Source organism: Ursus americanus, chromosome 25 (assembly GCF_024610735.1).
Source record: "Ursus americanus isolate L20-20 chromosome 25, mUrsAme1.1.p, whole genome shotgun sequence".
Lineage (NCBI taxonomy): Eukaryota > Metazoa > Chordata > Mammalia > Carnivora > Ursidae > Ursus > Ursus americanus.
The window spans coordinates 7,574,210-7,592,019 of record NC_142151.1 but is presented as its reverse complement, the minus strand read 5'-3'; the positions used below and the strand labels follow the sequence as shown (position 1 = coordinate 7,592,019).

Genomic DNA, 17,810 nt, shown 5'->3' with positions numbered 1-17,810 from the left:
CTGAACAGGATTCTCGGTGGGCTCGGCTTGCTTGTTGTATTAGCTGCATCTTGTTACCTGCTTCTCTCCTCCCTGGTGCAGACGCTCCTGGTGCCCTACAGTTCAGCATAGGAGCCGTGTGCAGCCCAGAACAAACTGGTCTCTTCCGATGGTCCCCATCTATCCTCACCTGAGAATCCTCACATGCCTCATTGCTGTTTTCAGTTCTGACGTGATGTATTGACCATTTTAATGGATAATTTGGGGGGTAAATTCTCAGTCCATAGGCCTATACTCTGAGAACAGCTGCACCTTTGTTGAAAGGCTGGGCTTCTGACGTTATTTATGAACTACATGACATGACCCCGCTCCCCGGTCCACAGCTAATGAATTAGCACGAACCTCTGAGTCAAGCTGGGCCAATCAGGATCTCTCTCTGAGGAATCTGAGAATGGGGGCCTGGGACAGTCAGTTGCTGGGCCTAGAATGGTGGGGGCTATAGAGGCGTAGAGAGCAGAACCACATGATCCTGCAGACAGAGAATGGCCTCCAGGATCCTCGGTTAACGTCTTAGGAAACCTGTTTGCAGTGCCTGCTCTTGGGTCCCCAAGATGGCACTGTGTCTATTTATTTTTTTCCCTCGGGTTAATGAGTAGTAGTCAAGATAAAATCATGATAGTAATAATTAACATTTATTGAACCCTGACCATGTTGCAGACTCAGAGAGCCACATACTGTCTCATTTAGTCCTTCCAACAATGTGATGATATCCTTTTACACTTAAGAAAACCCACTGAAAGACCACATAGCTAAGAAGTGAAGCCAGGATTTAAAGCCGGGCTGATGGTCTACTTTTAAGGACAATAATATACAGCTAAGAGAACAGTTCTGCCTGTGCACCATAAGACCCCGCTGTGGGGCCAGCACCATGCTAAGTGGTCCAGCTGTTACCCCCATCACCTCTGCTGCAGCGATGGGCTTTGAAGTTTCTGCTAGCTGAAGCATTCTGAGAACTTGGAAGGGTATCCCTTTCAAGACGGCAGATGGAGTATCCCCTGCAGATCTCCTCCTCCTGTATTAAATCCATACACACTGGGGCGCCTGGGTGGCTCAGTCGGTTAAGCGTCTGCCTTCGGCTCAGGTCATGATCTCGGGGGTCCTGGGATTGAGCCCTGAAAGCCAGCACCAGGAAAAGAAAACAGCAAACTGGTACCGGAAAAACTGAAACCCAAGGAAGCCGCTAAAAGAGGAATCAAGAAATTGAATGAGAGGCAGAATTCTTTGGAATACCATTTTTCTGTTTTATGTATATACAATCAATCAAGAAAATGAATTATGGGTGAAAAAAAGCAATCAGAAGGGGACTGTGAATATTTCATAATCTTGAAAATATAAGGTGCTTCATCCACAATATGAGAATAGGATGTTCCAAGGAGATTTTCACAATGATAAGAAGATACACCAGAAGGGCAGGTCAGCCGTGAGCTCTGCGGCCAGATCCATAAAGGTGCTGGAAAGGAAGTTCTGTCTGGCAGATACACACGTGTCCTTGCAGAGGGAGTATCACACTGAGCAAGCAGTTGGACACAAACTGGGCGGCTGGCCTCAAGGAAGGGGTGGGCAAGCCGTACTGAAATAAACTCAAATTGCCTGGACAACATTTTGACTGCCCTGTGCGTGTCCATCCTCAATATTCTGTTCCACCAGCCGCCCCTCACAAATGACAGGACCCTGAGCTTATACCCCAGGTGACAGCATCAGAAAGACGTAAAGTAATACATTGATTCTTTCAAGCCACACCTGGGATATTCCTTCCCATTTCTCTTGGTGCCACTTGAAGGCTACCTCCCAGACTCCCAAGGTTTGCAGGAGGGCCTGACTTGGAGGAGAGCCATTTTTCAAACAGAACAATGTGCTATTAGCATAAGAATATACCAGTTTAAACCATAACATGTATTTGTAAGGTAATTCACGGCTTGTAAAACACCATCTTATGCATCATCTCATCTGCAACTCTGCATTAATTATCTTGATTAGGTAGGGTTTATTACCCCAGCTTACAAAAGAGGAAATTAAGGCTCCAAGAGGTTGTGACCATTAGTGATTGACAGAAGTGGAAATAGAACTGGGTCCTCTTGCTTAAATGTTAGTTCTCAGTATATTTCACTGTAATGAGGTTTGCATTCCTTCACCATTCCCTCTAAGGCCGAAATAGCCTGAGGGGCATTTTCTCCTGAAACTCTTGTGCATAATCCTATGGGGAGGGGGGACCTTGGAGGACCACTCTTATCTGCTTTTACTGCCAAATGTACTTCATATTCCTCAACACTAGTGCCAACTTTCTACTCAGTTCATGATCCCTTCTGAACATGGTCTAGACTGGATTTTGGAAAACAAAATAAATTGCCTCAAGTCCAGAAATAAGTGCTTCAGCTCATCTCTCTCCTCCTTCCTTTGAAACATTCCTGTGTCTTGACCAAAAAAAAAAAAAAAAAAAGCCACTGTTGAAGGTGAGTGTTGGAGAAGGGGGATGGTGGCAGCTACACACTGCCGGGAATGACTTCAGTTCCATCCACTTGATACACAGAGAGGCAGCCCGGGCCTTCCTGCCTCCACTGCTCCTTGCAGGGCTTGTCTCTGGCTGTGACAATGCAATCCTCTGGCAGTCCTCTGCACAGGATGAGGCCTGTCCCCACCTCATTGCCCAGTGCTGCAGATCGCGGTCACACCAACGTCTGCCTTCCTCCCATGAGCCACCGTCCCAGTCTTCCCTCTGGTGGGTGTGGCTCACTCCACCAGAGTTCCTAAACCACCCTCAGGCCACTCTCCACTGTCTGTCTGGAGAACGCCAGATCCAAAACGCTTACGGAAGCACACACTTAGCAATGGGTGTTAGACGTCTAGCCCCAGCCTGCCTGACAGCATACCCGGTAATATCTTTTTGTAAACGAGAAACCCAGAGACTACAATGATTCCAGATGGTCCACTTTACAATTCAGGAATATGTGGTTGGAAACATAACTCTTTCAGGCCTTATTCTTGTTTTCAAACCTTAGCTTTTAGCTTCTTTCTCTGACCCTCTGCTCCCTGGCCCTCCTGTGAGCCCTGGCTTCCCAACAAGAAAATGTCAAGGGAGAGAACAACTACTTTCTTGGATACGGAGGACCACTGGTTAAGGCATGGCCTCAGGCTGCACCTCCTGGAAGCCCCATCCCAAGACTGGCCTTTGGGCTGGATCGCACAGGATGAGAGGGGACAGAGGTGCTTCCTTTCCCATGAGCCATCAGTGCAGAAATCAGCAGCCCTGATCCCCAGCTAAGCCTGGAGGAGGGTCTCTGACTGGTATGCACATTCCCAGGAAGAACCAGCGCAAGAAATCTGATCATTCAGAGACCACAAACCATTTTGCATCTTAAATGCACTGTGGAAACCTGGTATAATATCTGCCTCTGGGGAAATATCTGCTACTGGGGAAACTAATGAGATGACACTTACAAAAGTGCCTACACAGCATTCATGTCCTGGGAATGCTGGTCTCTGCTCCTTTCTCCTGCTCCGCACCCTTCATCCTCAAAACTCCCTCCAGAAGATGGGGGTGGTGGGGTGCTTCACAATCCACTGATGACCTGTGATCTGCCCTCCTGGTACCCAGTTTCTAAGGCAAATGCTAGGTAGTGAGGGAGTAGGAGAGCTCACCCCAAATTCACTAAACATCTTAACTAGGTGAGGAACTCTCACAAGGACACCAAGGGTGAGGATGGGGACAGACAGGGCAGCGTGGGCCACTACTGTAAGCCAGTGGTTCTCAATCTTGGCCGCATATTGGAATCACCTGTTGAACATTGAAAAGTATAGACATCTCTGTCCCAACCCTAGATACTCAACATCAATTGGTCTGAATATCATCCAGAGCAACCACTGAGCCAAAGCTAAAAGATCTTCAAGTGCAAAGTGAGATCAGAACAGCAAGAACATGGTATGGGGGTGTCTGTCGAGCAAAGCCTTTTGAGATGACACCTGAGGTTCCCTTTTGGCTTTACCAAGTGGAGTTCTGGCATTCCCACATCCCAAGTTGCTGGGTGGCGTGCCAAGTGTCTGTCTGGGTCACTGTCACACACAGTCTCTTTATAATATCCTAAAAACAGTGGGACCTTGCAAGTCACTCTGTACAGATCCAGGACTGGCAAAGAGGTTCTGCTGATTTAGGTATTTTCAGGAGACTCTGAAACACACACACACACCCATAAGAATTTTCTATAGGTGGATCTGATGCTCAGGAATCTGGGACCCAGAAACCTCTGTTCACATCCCACTTTGCACCTGTGAAAAGGTCTGCAATGCAAGTGACCCTCTCTGGAGTCACAGTTCCACATTTTCTGGGGTGCCACTCCAAAAGCCACCTTCTTTCTTGATTATAAAGGAAATCAAAATCAGATGGAAATGTATGGCAAAAGAAAACCTGCCAACCACCCTAAACTCTGAGCATTACGAGTTCCTAGTCTAGTTCCTGCTACCCCGAAGTCAAAGCCACTCCGATGAATGCGCGGCCCCCTGGTTTTCCCGGGCTGGCATCATCTCCCCCAGCCAGCACGAGTCAGAGTAGCCAGAGCCCAAATCAGGCCTGATGCCCCCACTCTGCATTTCATTCATTCATTCCCTCACTCATTCATTCTTCCATCAGTCCAACCAACAGTCATTCTTTCATTGCACAGCTATAAGTTAAGAGCCGGCCTCCATGTTACAGCCAGAGTGATCCTTTTTGAAGCCAAAACCTGACTGTGGCCTCTCCAGGGCTGAGCCCACATCTTCAGTAGTGCCCCAACACCCTTGGGGTAAAGAGGGAGCCCCCCGTCAGCTCCTGCCTACTCCACACCTCTCTGTACCCATCATCACAGGCTGCTCTGTGCACCACCTACTTGGGCTTCTTTCAGTTCTCCTGACTGCTGTTCTCACCTTGCAGCCTCATGCCACCTGCTTCCTCACAGGGAACTCTTTTCCCCCTCATCCCCTCCTGCTTTCATGGAGGCTTACAAATCACATCACAGGCTGTCAGAAAGCCTCCCCACCATTTCCTGGAGTTGTTTGGCTTGGATCTGATGATCTCCCTCCACACTGGCTGCTCTCGGAGGAAATCTCCTTTCTATCTCTATTGTATCCCCTGCTCACCGCTTCTCTTTGGACAAGAGTCTCAGACATCCCTGTGCCCCAGGAAAACACATGAAAAACAACCGGAATCCCTTTCCAAACCCCTCACATTTTTTTTCCATTTTAGTAAAAAATCGGACCTTCTCGAATGGCTCTATCCTGGACGGTGCCTCTGTTGAGTGGTCCCCCAAATGACTCAGGAGACTTGCAGCAGACAGACGGTAACTTTATACGGCAGCCCCCAAAAGGAGATGTAAACATGGAAGGGGGCGCTGGGAAGACACATTCCCGATTCATACAAGAGCCAAAAAGTAAAAGGGGAATGTCAGAGGATTAGAGTGACAAGCTGAGGTCTCTCTGCCAGTAACCCAACCACATTCAACTTGATTTCCTAGACTTGCTAATAGACCACAATCTAAAATATCTTTCTTATTCCCCTGACACACACACACACACACACACACACACAGACACAGACACAAAAACATGAAACGAACTGAACGTTTCCTTGGTGATCATTTAAATGCTAAGAGAGAAGAGTTATGAGGCTGAGTGATGAAAACAACTTTTTCCCATTTTATTCCACAACCATCAAAAACTCGCAGATAGAAACAACAACGGAGAACTTCATAAAAGCAAAGGCTGAATTCTAGTGCTAGGGAATCCCACACTGGAGCTATGAGCCATGCTAGGGGACCAACGCAGTTTTTTTGGGGGGGGCCACGATCTTTGACTCAAGCACCGCGCGGATGGATCCTCAGAAGGAAGGTCCAGGAGAGGGTCCGCGGGGAGGAACGCAGCAGACGCCTCAGAAAGCCATTCACCCCCTTGCGTTTGTGTTGGCGCCGCCCCCACGACTCCTCTGGGAAATTCGGTCTCTCCCATTGTGTGTGGGGCCATCAGGATAGACCACATGTTGAGGTGCCCTTCCCGGCACAGGATCCAAGTGGGACTCTGGCGTTGCAGCTTCCTGACAGGCTAGACCCAGGAGCCACCTCCCACTGCGTGCAAGCGTGGCATGTAAGGCAGGGTCAGGGACGGCATGGCCCTTGGACAGCAAGCACAACAGCCCCAGGGCACAAGGTGGCCCTGTAGGCCCCAGAACTCTCAGTCCAGAGCCTGTGCCAGGACACCAGACAGCTCCCTCAGGAGGCACTCGCTGACCCCTGGACTTGTGTGCTGTTCCACTTGTCTTTCTAATTAGCCCAGCCTATAAGGACTCCTCCTTCCTCCAGACTCTCAAAGCCCCTGTGGTCCCTGCCACTTATGTGCCACTTACCAAACACATCCTGCCACCCAAACCCCACCCCACCGGTCTATTTGTCTGCAATCTGTCCCAGACTCCCAAACAGACTGCCAGGTTCTTGAAAGTAGGGTCCCTGCCTTTCACCCCTTGGTCTCCCCGATGGTCCCCCCCATGGTGCCCAGCATGGTGTCTAGGAAGCATCAGGTGAGGCAGGAGACCCTCTTAAAGTAACACTTCTGTTTGGTGGCTAAGAGAAACATCTAACAGATGTGTTATGCTGTGGTTTTTTTTTAAGTCCCCTTATAAATTCCAAAGAAAGTACTATTAAGGATTTGCTATCTATTCTATTTCTCCTGGTATCTGGGCCAATTAAAAACAGGATATGAAAAAAAATGCTGAGGCACTCACTGAGCAGGAGGGACTCAGAGGACAGAAGTGGACAGTAGATGGCAGTCTGTCCCTGTGTCAGAAGTGGTCACAGAGACAGTAACTATGCATGGAGGCCCCAGGGAGAAGCACGTCCCCCGTCTGTGTGGACTGAAGCCAGGAGCAGGGAGATTTCTGAAGAGCACACCTGTGAGCACACACTTACACATCTACCAAGCCCCAACACCTGGACAACAGGCACCTGCCCCAAACTCTCCCCATGAAGAACCACACATCCCAAAGGGCTCTGAGCATCCACGGCCAGAGCCTTGGTTGAGCATCGGGAACTTGGGGACGAGAAAGCCACTGCCCTTCAGGAGTGAAGACTGCTCCTGACCAAGAGGATTCCAATTATCATTCACACTAAAAAACAACCCTCCGGTCAGGAGCCCTGCACTTCATCTTCCATGCTCACACTTCTCCTCCCTGGAACACAATGATAGAACCCCTGTCTCCCTCACCAGCTCCTGTATCCTCAAGGTCAAGGGCGAGGTATTTACCTGCATCTTCTCCATCATCTAGCACAGGGCCTGAGACTCAGCAGCAACTAACACGACGTTTATCGAATAACCTTTACATGTATTTTCCAAGCGTCTAGAGATGGAGTGCCCTAATTCCTATGCAGTGACACCCAACTCACCTTTAACCAAGAGCCCAAATTTGCAGAAGAGCCTGGCTGACTAGGACATGGGGTGGGGAGTCTCTGAGGGGATCAGGAACAGCCTTTCCCAGTGAGCAGGTGGTGAGCATCATGACTTCAGCCTTGGGACAGGTCAAAAGGAGACACAGAGAACACAGCTCTGGACTGTTGTCCAAGAGCGTCACCTCTCTGAGCCTGGCTCTTAGCGTTGTCGGTCAGGCTTTACAGATGACCTGTCATGCACTCATTCACCAACACATTTCTGTAGCAGACACTGCTCAAGGTATTGGGGGACACAAAGATGAAAAGTCCAGATCCTTTCTTCGCAGAACTCGCATTCTAATGAAAGGTAGGAATGCAAATAAAACTCAGGCTGCTAAGTGCTATAACACAGGGAGGCTGGGGAGGGAGCAGCAGGCTTTTGGGGGAATACAGGGAGGCTTCCCAGAGAAGGTAATGGTGAAGCAAAGATGTGAAGGATGACTTCCATATCCTTGGTGAACAAGGAGGGGAGGGCATTCTAAAGACAGAATATATCCTCCAGGGCCATCTCAAATGCAAGACCACATGTATATTTCTGCCACTAGTGATATCTTGTAATCAGAGGACATTTCCCTTTACATTTAAGCCATGTCCCCTTATGGATCCAGCCATCCAGGTTCTTCTAATCCCTGATTCCCACAATAAAGGATGAGGCAGAAAAGACTTTAGGGATCACCAAAGCTAGGAGTCCTCAACTCTCTCCCTTAACACCTAAGCAAAGTGAAACCTGGTGTGGCTCAGGGACCCCTGAAAATTGCACAGTTCATCTCTGCTGGAGTTAAGAGTGGAGCTTGGTCTTCTTGCTCAGAGCTCAAGATCCTTCTGATTTAGCTTACTGAATTCTGCTACCCACAGACAATTTCATCCCATATAAACCTCTCCCTATGCTCCCAACTTCCAGTCCAAGATCTGCCACAAATCTGGCAAGCTTGCTTCTTCAGCACTTTATAAACATACACTCATCCATATGTTCAATAACTTATCTGGCATCACATAACTTAATTTCCTTCTCCACCCCCTCCACGTTTCTGCACATAAGTCCTGCAGGCCAGCAGAGATACCTGGAAATCCCAGGCATGGGCCACAGGGAGGCTTAGGGAGCAGCAGAATCACAGATTTTGTGAACTGTCACAACTGGCAGGGTCCTTTGACCTTCTAGTGCGTCCAGTCCACTTCTTTCCCACAAGGGGCAACAGAAGCCCAAGGAAGGAGAGTGAATTGTTCAAGGTCACGCAGCTAGTTTGAGTTCTTTGCCAGGAGAGACAGGGCAAGCTGTTTCAGGTAGAAGCTAGGTGTCAGGAGAGCTGGGCTCCTTCCCAATTGTGGAATATATTTATTGGCAATCAGGTGATTCCCAGAGCTGCATTTTCCTCCAGAACCCAGTGGAAGCAAGGGATGTGCCCTATGAACCACCAGGAGCAGCAGGTCTGCTAGACACAGTATGGAAATAATCCCAGACTATGAACGTGATACATATTTCCTAAGGGATAATTTAGAGCCCGAGGGGAAGGATAGTTTTTAATTCTAGGGTCTGAGACCTAGAAACAGAAGGAGGGGGACAGTACATTGCCAGGACCTGGCTACCATAAATAAATAATAGCAGAAGGGCTATGTCCTCTTATACAGAAAAAAAGCACCACCCTATGTGTGAATTTATTTTAAATAAAATAAACACATTTTTTGAGCACCTACAATCTCACAGGCCTTAGGTTAGTATTCTACAGTTATCTGCACGTTGCAAATACCTTTCAGCAACAGAACAAAGTCATTCTCATTAACTGCCTTGAAGATGTAGTGATAGTGGTGATGGGGAAATCAGCGGAGGGGGAAGGAAGAATAAGAGCCTCCAGTCACAGCCTTCAGAGATGGCAACATGCATCCCCAAACACCCCTCTGGCTTCCCTACATTTGGTACTGCTCAGAGAGGGGCATGAGGCAGGCAAGTGCCAGGCCTGGGGGTCTCCAACTGCTCTGCTCTGCATCAAACAGAGCCTGGGGATCCCAGTCCTTAGCAGCAACCCCTACCCCAACCTTTCAGCAAAAAATCTACATCCACTTTGACCCTGGCGTAAATGGAGGGAGTTCCTGAGCCTACCAGGGAAGGCCATTTTCCAAATTCTGAAGGACCCTCGGGTTCTCCATGCAGATTCTCTTTTACTTTGATTCTGTGCAACCCTCATCGCAGGACTCAAGAATGCTGGGACGTACCACCTCTCGTGGGCGTGTGGATCAAAACCAGATGTCCAGCTCCAATCTTATAGAGTTTACAAGGAGGCAATTGTGGCTTAAATCAATACCCCCATTCTGGAAGGGCAGATCCCCTTGTCAACAGAACGGGAAGTGAAGGGGGAGGGCCAATGGGAGCTAAGACAGATCTGACACATGCTTGCCAGCAGGTGGCTAAAAACCCTCAACATTTGTCTTGCACATGAAAATGAACCTTCCAGTGGAGAAGGTCACCCTGTGGGGTGACAAACTTTGCAGAGGCCTATCAAACAATCTCTCATCTGGATGACATCACAGAAGGCAGAAAACACAATCTGACTGGCAGGTGATGGACTTGGGATGGCCACAGGCTTCAGGATAGAAAGCCAGCACATGAACGTATAGTTGTGTAACCATAAACATATCCCTCAAAGTCAGGCAACCTCAGTCTTCCCATCTGGAAATGAGATTATTCTGGCTATTGAGATAATGCCATGCAATATTTGTAATAATTCCTGGCACTCCATAAGTACTCAAATATTAACTATCATCATCATCAATCATCATCAATCATCTTAAAGGTGGGTACTTGTCTTAGTCAGAAACACTGATACTAAAAGGCACTCATGTAGAAGCTGAATGATTATCATCAGGCCTACATGAAAGCCAAACCCAACCCCTCTCAAATCTATACGCACTGTACAGGGTAAGCCAACTTCAGGAGCATTCTTGGCCAAAACAAAACACTATGGCAAATTCTTTGCATGCCTTTCTGCCTTTGACTAAGCCATTCCCTAAAGATAAAAAGCAGGAGTTCATTTAGGGTGCGTCAAGATGCACTCTAAGCAAGGCACAGATCATGTAGGAGGATGGGGCCACTGTAGAATCCCAGGGTGGTGGAATTGGAATGGGGCTTTGAGATCTTCTAAACCAAGCTTCTCATTTACAGATGGGTAAATCGAGGCCTAGAACGAATGCCGAGGGTCACATAACAACAGCTGATTCATGACAGAGCTCAGTCTCAAGAGTGATGCCCTACCTGCAAGTCAGCAGGCTTTCTGTTGCTCCTTGCTGCCTGACATCACCTCATTGGCCTGAGATCTTTTAAGATCAGTAAGCTACTGTTTACGCCTACAGCTCTGGACTTTAATGAACAGGAACCTTAAGATTATCAAAAATCCCTGACTGAAGAAACCCATTAACGATCTGGGCCTTTTCTAAAAATACTGTTAAAAAGTGAGCAATCACAACAGATCACACCAAATTTCACTTCAAAATCTGTTCTTCTCCAGCTAAGTCACACTTATACTCAGAGGTTTGTCCTGTGAAGATGCCAAGAGCCACAGCCAGCCTCTGGTAGTTCCCAACAACTAAGACTGCTTGAGAAGGGCCACGGCATAGATAAGGACATGAAACAGCCAGTGCATTCTGATTATCCAGGGGTTCATGCATTCTCTAGACCCTTGGCTTTTTTAGGTAGAATGAAAAGGCTGAGTTACAGAAAACTATCAACAACAACAAATGCTTTAAAGGTCTTGGGCTATCTACATGGGCTTTCCCAGGTTCTAAAGTGAGTTCTCTGTAAGATTTACCTTTGCCCAGCCTTGATCTTAATACAAATCCATCCAGGCAAGAGCAAGATACCATCTATAGTGGCCTTATACTTCTTAAAAATTCACACATCCTCCATCCTTATATACAAATGATCTGAAAGAAGCTGCTACCAACTTTTCCGACAAGCTGGCCCTTCTGCAAGAAGCAATAGATGATCGTCTAATCTGAGCCAGGCAGCCATATCCCTCCTACCCATGACAAGCTCTGCAAACACCGCCTGCCCACCAAGGGCCACTCCAGAGCTCACGTGTCCCCCAGCACACACACACATACCCCATGCTCTTCTCTCGCTCTGCACATGTCTGTCCATGCACAAAGTACATCCACAGACCTTATCAGCAGCACCACACGGGGCTTACGCTTGTCTCCAGTAGAAGATTTGGTCCCTCTCCAACGGACTCAATTTTAAATACAACTAAACTTAAAACCCTAGCAACGGTCATTAGTTCAACAGGTCCACCGCCAGAAACTGCCTGCCTCATTAAAGAGTAAAACAGCAGCTGGTGAGGTCTCCAGGCAGGGTGGTGGGTTTTAAAGATCTTCTGTGTCGGCCTGACTCCCCTCTCTCACTTCAGCCAACTCGTGGATTTACATTCCCTCCAGTTGGGGCCGGAGCACTGTAATTGCTCAGGAAAAGGTCTGGAGAAGCCTGGAGCAGAAGCCGCGGCTCCGTTAGTCGGCTTGAATGGAGGGGAAGTGGAGAGGCCTGAACATCTGATCCATCTGGGAGTGGAATTGCGGGGATGGGAAATGTTATGTAATTAAACTCTGCTGGCCTGTCCCGCCTGGGGAATGTGAGACCCATCAGCAGTGACCTCTTCCAATCAACTTAATTGGCCCAATCTCGCCAAGAAAAGCAACAGAATTGGTTTAGTGCCTCATGGAAATAGCTTAGCTCCTGACTATTTATGGCCACTGAACTCAAGGATGGGAGCCTGACTCTGAGCCAGGAGTTGACAGCGCGTGCTGACTGCTGGGAGGATTTGGAGGCTTCAGTGGATTCCCTTGCCTCTCTGGGCCTCCATTTCTGTCTCTGGGGGAAGGCGCTGTAACAACGTGCTGTTTCAGGTGCACGGCACTCCGCAAACCCGAAGCCTCTTACCAGGCAGGCTCTTGCCTCCAACGACCCATGGTCTAGAGAAAAACAGACCTTCACAGCAACCCAGCATGGCTGGACTTTGCTCCTCTTTTATTCAAATATGCCAAGGACCTTGACCATTTCCTCTGTTTCCAAAGTCACGTTTGTTTTAGTGTCGTGGTCTACACAGCTCTTGTTAAGGAATAGGCAAATGTCTCTGATAATTAAGAACATTGATTTCGGGGCCACTTTTCTTCAGAATAGTTCAAGGACATTTTATGAATACAGATTCCCATCAATTGCAATCTAGGCTAGGTTGTCTTTGTTTGTTGGGTGGGTAAACCGAGGCGGTTACAGAAAGTTCTCTTTGCATGGTGCGTGAGCAGTAGACAAGCAGTGGGTGTTAAGACTATCTTACCAACTTGGGAAGGGGTACAGATCCTATTTTTACTATGGTTCACAGACATGCTATTGCCTATATTCTACGAGACTTCATCTCTGAGTAAAGTTTTGTATTCCTAAGCACACAAAGCTCTGGGGAAAAAGAAGAGTGACTTTTCTCCTCATTGAGTCTTTACTGAGATTCCGGCATTCTCCCAAAGCCACACTGCCCCAAAGGGGGCACGGCTGAACTAGAATCAAGGCATTCCCACCATCTTCAGAAATATGTGCCACCGGATCTTCTGACCAATGGTCCAAGCCTTTATCGCTCTCTCTTAAGTGGATGAATTTCACCTAAAAATAAGGTGGGACCTTAAAATGACACAGCTCCGATGTCATAAATTTAAAAATGTCAGGAGTCAAATAAAGTCTCCCCAGTTATATGCCCTCTCACGATTAGAACCTAATAAATGAGGTTCCCTATCACCTGGTGCAGTTCAGCACGTATGTGCGGCCAAGAGCACATACTTACCTCACTAGCTGTCTGAAGGTACGAACGCCACCAACTTCACCTTTCCTTCACTCCCCAAATGCTCCCGGAAGCCTACAGCTCTTGTTCTATGTATACCTTTTATACTTAAAATACACATCTGAGCATCCAAGACAATTTTCAACTTTCCTCAGGCACAGAGGATTCCTGCAGAAACATACGCTCTACCCCCTCATGAGGGCCAGAACATATATGGCTCCTATCCTCTGGCCAGCTTTCTCTCAGCTGCTTAACCTCAGCCTCACAGTGTGCGCATGCGTGTGCATACACGCACACCAGGTTAGCTGTACGCTCACAGCCCAGAAAACATCAAAGGTGAACAAATACTCCCAACCTGCATCCTCCCTGACCCCAGCTTCTCCCTCACTAGCTCCACATATCAAGTCTCATTCCTGCTAATGAGTCTTGCACATTCCCAGAAACCCAATCCTTCAATGTATCAGGACCTGCATTTTGACCTGAATTGCAGCACTGGCCACAGATCGCCAGCCCACAACCCCTACAAGAAAGAGTAACACCCTTCAGCCGCCTCCCTAACACACAAAACCATACATCATCCCTATCTTTATGTCCCCTTATTACATAACCACAGATACATTTCAAGTCAGCTTCCCTTTGGCCCCAAAGATCCATAAACATCTCTAGAAACTGAATTATAGTTCTTGAAGAAACCTCAACTAGCATCCAGCTCTCTTCGTTCCTCTTGGCAAAACTGCAGCAGTCAGCTGAGTCTGAAAAGGAATTTTTCCAGGGCACTGTGCCATGCCCCAGTACCCAGCAATGGACTCAGCATCTAGTAGGCATTCCATAAATTTTAATTAATAATCAATATTAACTGGTGACAATGAATTCCTTTGTTAAATTAGCAACCCATCATCCAACATAATTTAACACGCGTCTCTGCCACCAGGCGTGCAAACTATATTCCTCCACTCGCTCCAATCTTAACTAGACATTCTCCCCAATCCTCACCTGCTGCCAACGCACAGGACATTTCCCCTTAAAAGTACATCCCTCATTCTAAGCCTTGGGGGAGGGGGGAGCAAAAACCAACCCAGCATCCTTCTCTGCAAATGCCTTGTTTCTCCATAATGAGTGCCTGAGCCCACACTTTCTATCCCCTGCATACCCCAGTGCCATCCCAGCCAAATTTCCCAATGCACACTCATAAAGTTCAGACTCTGCTCTCCACAGATAATCTTTCCCAACCCCCCCCCCACTCTGGTAATTCTTCAGGAGCCCAACCTTCCAGACACGTCCACCTTTCGCTCCTACACACAGGCACCCTCCCACGCCACACCCACTCCATGTGTCTGTGCAGGCATGCACAAGCCATCTGTCTTCAACACACTGTACCTCTCCTCCTGCTCTGACACCCTTCACAGGCACAGATTTCTCATTAGCTACACCTATGTTCCCACATGCTCTCATCTCCTGCCAGTCACACATATGCCCATCCAACAGAGTCCTCAGAAACACACACCTCCAATGCGCACAGAGCAGGTGGCGCTCTGGCTCTCTGGCCACCCGCAATCCACACCCTGGTGCGGAGACTTTCCAGAAACCTCCCTCCCTGACCACACAGAGCACCCAAGGGGCCTGGATCTCCCTCCTTAGGAAAGCACCCCATTCACACAGTCCCCAATCCTCCACTTCCAGCTACAATCCAGTCCTTACCAACGCAAAATCTCACACACTCCTTGCTGCAGGCCGGCAGACTGGCTATTTTCCTCCACCACTGTTCACAGAGCCTGCTTTCTTTCATCTCCCCCCAACTCCCAACACCATACCCAGGTCTAAGTGTCTGAGCCCAAGGCAGAGGCCATTGGATTTTGTCCCCTGAATTCTATCTCTCAACTTTCTTTGTGCAACATGTCAGGAAGGAAATGGGGGCTGGGGGGGAGCAAGCTGAATATGCTGGAGAATTTCTGAGTGTAAGGAAAACAAAACGGGTTGCAAAGTTCCCTCTGTGTGACAACTTTCTCCCTTCCTGACATTTAGGGCAGAGGGCTAAGATATTTTCCTTGCTCTCTGTTCTGGAGGGTGGGAGAGGGCATCTCTTTGTGAAAAAGCAGGTCATCCAGCATATTCTCTAATCCGTGAGTTATAAACATGAGGCTCCAGGAGTGACACCCACCTCCGTTCAGGCCACCCCTCCCAGCTCCCGCCCCCAGCTCTTCACACACATAAACAAGTCTCCCCTGAGCTCGATGTTCCAGCTCTCCGGCTCTGAGCCCTGCGCTCTGGCTGTGTCCAGGCTGCACCTCCACTCTGACTCTCAACCTGCCACCCGCCGCCAGAGGTCGAAAGGAGGCCGTCTAGTTCGGTGTTTTGCTCCACCTGGAGTGCCCCCAGACACCGGGAAGGCGGGGGATGGGGGTGGGGGAAGTGCTCCTTACCAGTTGGCAGCCCGCACCGGGTTCGGCGCTAGGGTCTCAGCTCCATGCATTTGAAGCGCCGCTGAGGAACGCAGCGGCCAAACTCCCCCCAAAGCAGCAGGGCCTCCTCGCTGCGCACCCACTTGCGCCCAAAAGCAACAAGCAGAGTCCCCACCCCCACCCTAACCCCTCCTTTCCCGAACCTTCAACTCCCAAGCGTCCCAGATTTCGTTTGGAGTGTGAGCAGTTTTGGGGCAATGGGGTAATTTGGCCAACTCGGGGTCCTTCTGACTCCAACCTAGCTCTGCCGATCCCTGGTCTCTCAGCCTTCCCACACCTCCGCCTCAAATTCCTAGAGCTGGCCTGGAGAAACCGCGAGGAATTCCCCAGGGACCGCTGGGCCAGCGTGCCCATCGCTCCCCCGCGGGGTCCCAGATGCGCGGGCTCCGCGCGGAGCTCCAACATCTGCGCAGAGACCCAGGGTGGGGTAGCCACGGGGTGGGTGCTGGCCACCACGAGCCCGGGGTGCATGGCCGTTGCATAGAAAAGCTTTCGGAAGAGGCGGGGTACTCCAGGACAGGTACGCCGAGCAAGGCGAGGAGTTGCAACTCCCCAAACCGGGAATCCAGCGTCCAGGTCGGGAGCTCCGAGTCCCCTCCCCCAGCCCACTCCCAGGCCCGGGGAGGGGGAGGCGTGCGGGGTACCCCCGCGCTGTGGGGAGCAGAGCGCTCGGCGCGTGCCGGGGAACAGCGGCCGCACGCTCGCCTCTTCCCCGCGCGGGATCTGTTTGCCACCCCCTTTTGTTACAGGATGCGCGGGGAGCCCTCTCTTGCAGGAGCAGACGGGTGTGTTGGTTGGGGGTTGGGGGGCGGTTCTGCTGAATCCCTTTGCTGCCCTTCCGTCGCCCCTATTTCCCCTCGCCTCCGCCTCCATTTCCAATCCTGGTCCCTTAAACCTGATCACTTTCCCAGATATTGGGCGGTTTCTCGGGTAGCCCAGGGACGGGAGGAGAGGTAGGGAGGAGTGTCCGTGTGTGTGTTTGTGGTGGGGAGGGGGTGGCTGCGGTTGCGCCTCGGCCTGGGTAGATCCCAGCGCAAACTTCGGGGAAGGCACAAGCCCGGGAAAGTGAGTGAGTGCGGCGCGATGGGGGTGGGGGCGGGGTGCAGAGTTGGGGACCCTCGCGCTAGTCCACAGGAAAATCTCCCCGCTCAGTCCCCCACCCTCGAACCTGCCCACCCAGCGTGGCCGCCTCCCCTTACCGTGGCAGAAGTAACCATGGCATCCGTGTGACTGTTTCCAGGGACGTCGACATGAAGAGAAAGGTGGACGCGAGCTCGGTCATTCAAAGTCTCCCCCACCCCGCCGCCGCCACTACCCAGCAGGGGAAAAAAAGAGAAGAAAGAAAGAAAGAAAAAGGAAGAAAGTAGTTGCGCCGGGCTCTCTCGCGGGGCCGCGCGCGGAGCTGCTCGGTAGGGAGAGGAGCCTTCAACTCTGAGTCCCGTGAACATAATCTGCGCGGTTATAACCAGCCAACCCGGCCAGATGGCTCTGCGCTCAGCGCCTTAACCCTTTCCGCGCCGCGCCGTCCGCCCCCGCGCCGGGCCGCAGCGCGTCTCGCCCGCCCGCGCCCCTGCGCCCCTGCTGCTTGGGGCTGGGGGGCCAGTGGGGCGACGGGGTCATTTCTCCTAGCCTGTCTAAAGAAAAACACCAAAACTTCCAAATTAATAGTATGCTTCAGTATCCCCCTTTTAGAGATTCAGGAAAAAAACGAAATATTCAACTTTTCATTACATTTTACATGTTCATGTCTTCAGCCAGTCTTATTTCTTTTTCTTGAAAAATTTCTTTTTGATCTTCTTTTTCTTTTCTTTTTATTTAAGATTTAAGTCTCTAGGCAGAAGGGCCTTTCTTGCCCCTTCCCCCTGGCGGCTTGGGTCTAATGTGCAAACTCCTCCTCCAAACCTTAGACCCTTCCAGCTCTAGATCTCTCCCCACCCCCTATCAAGCCCACCCGTCACTCCTTCCCCCACCCCACAACACGAACACGCCCAAGGACAATCGCTCCCCAGCGAACTCGCTGCTCTCAGGGACCAGTACCCAGGACGCTGTGCAGGAGGTCAAGGACA

At 49.9% G+C, this 17,810-nt stretch overlaps 1 protein-coding gene across 2 annotated transcripts in view; it reads right to left on the bottom strand.

Annotated features, from left to right (window-relative positions):
- NTF3 (neurotrophin 3) overlaps positions 1–17,208 on the bottom strand; it is a 65,291-nt gene extending 48,083 nt beyond the window's left edge. The window contains exon 1 of one of the 2 annotated variants that reach the window (XM_045781279.2): positions 16,944–17,208. In XM_045781279.2, the coding sequence (XP_045637235.2) occupies positions 16,944–17,192 (249 nt within the window). In that variant the 5' untranslated portion in view covers positions 17,193–17,208. The remainder of the gene's footprint in view (positions 1–16,943) is intronic. The other variant, XM_045781280.2, reaches the window with a different exon arrangement.
- Positions 17,209–17,810: the final 602 nt, after the last annotated feature.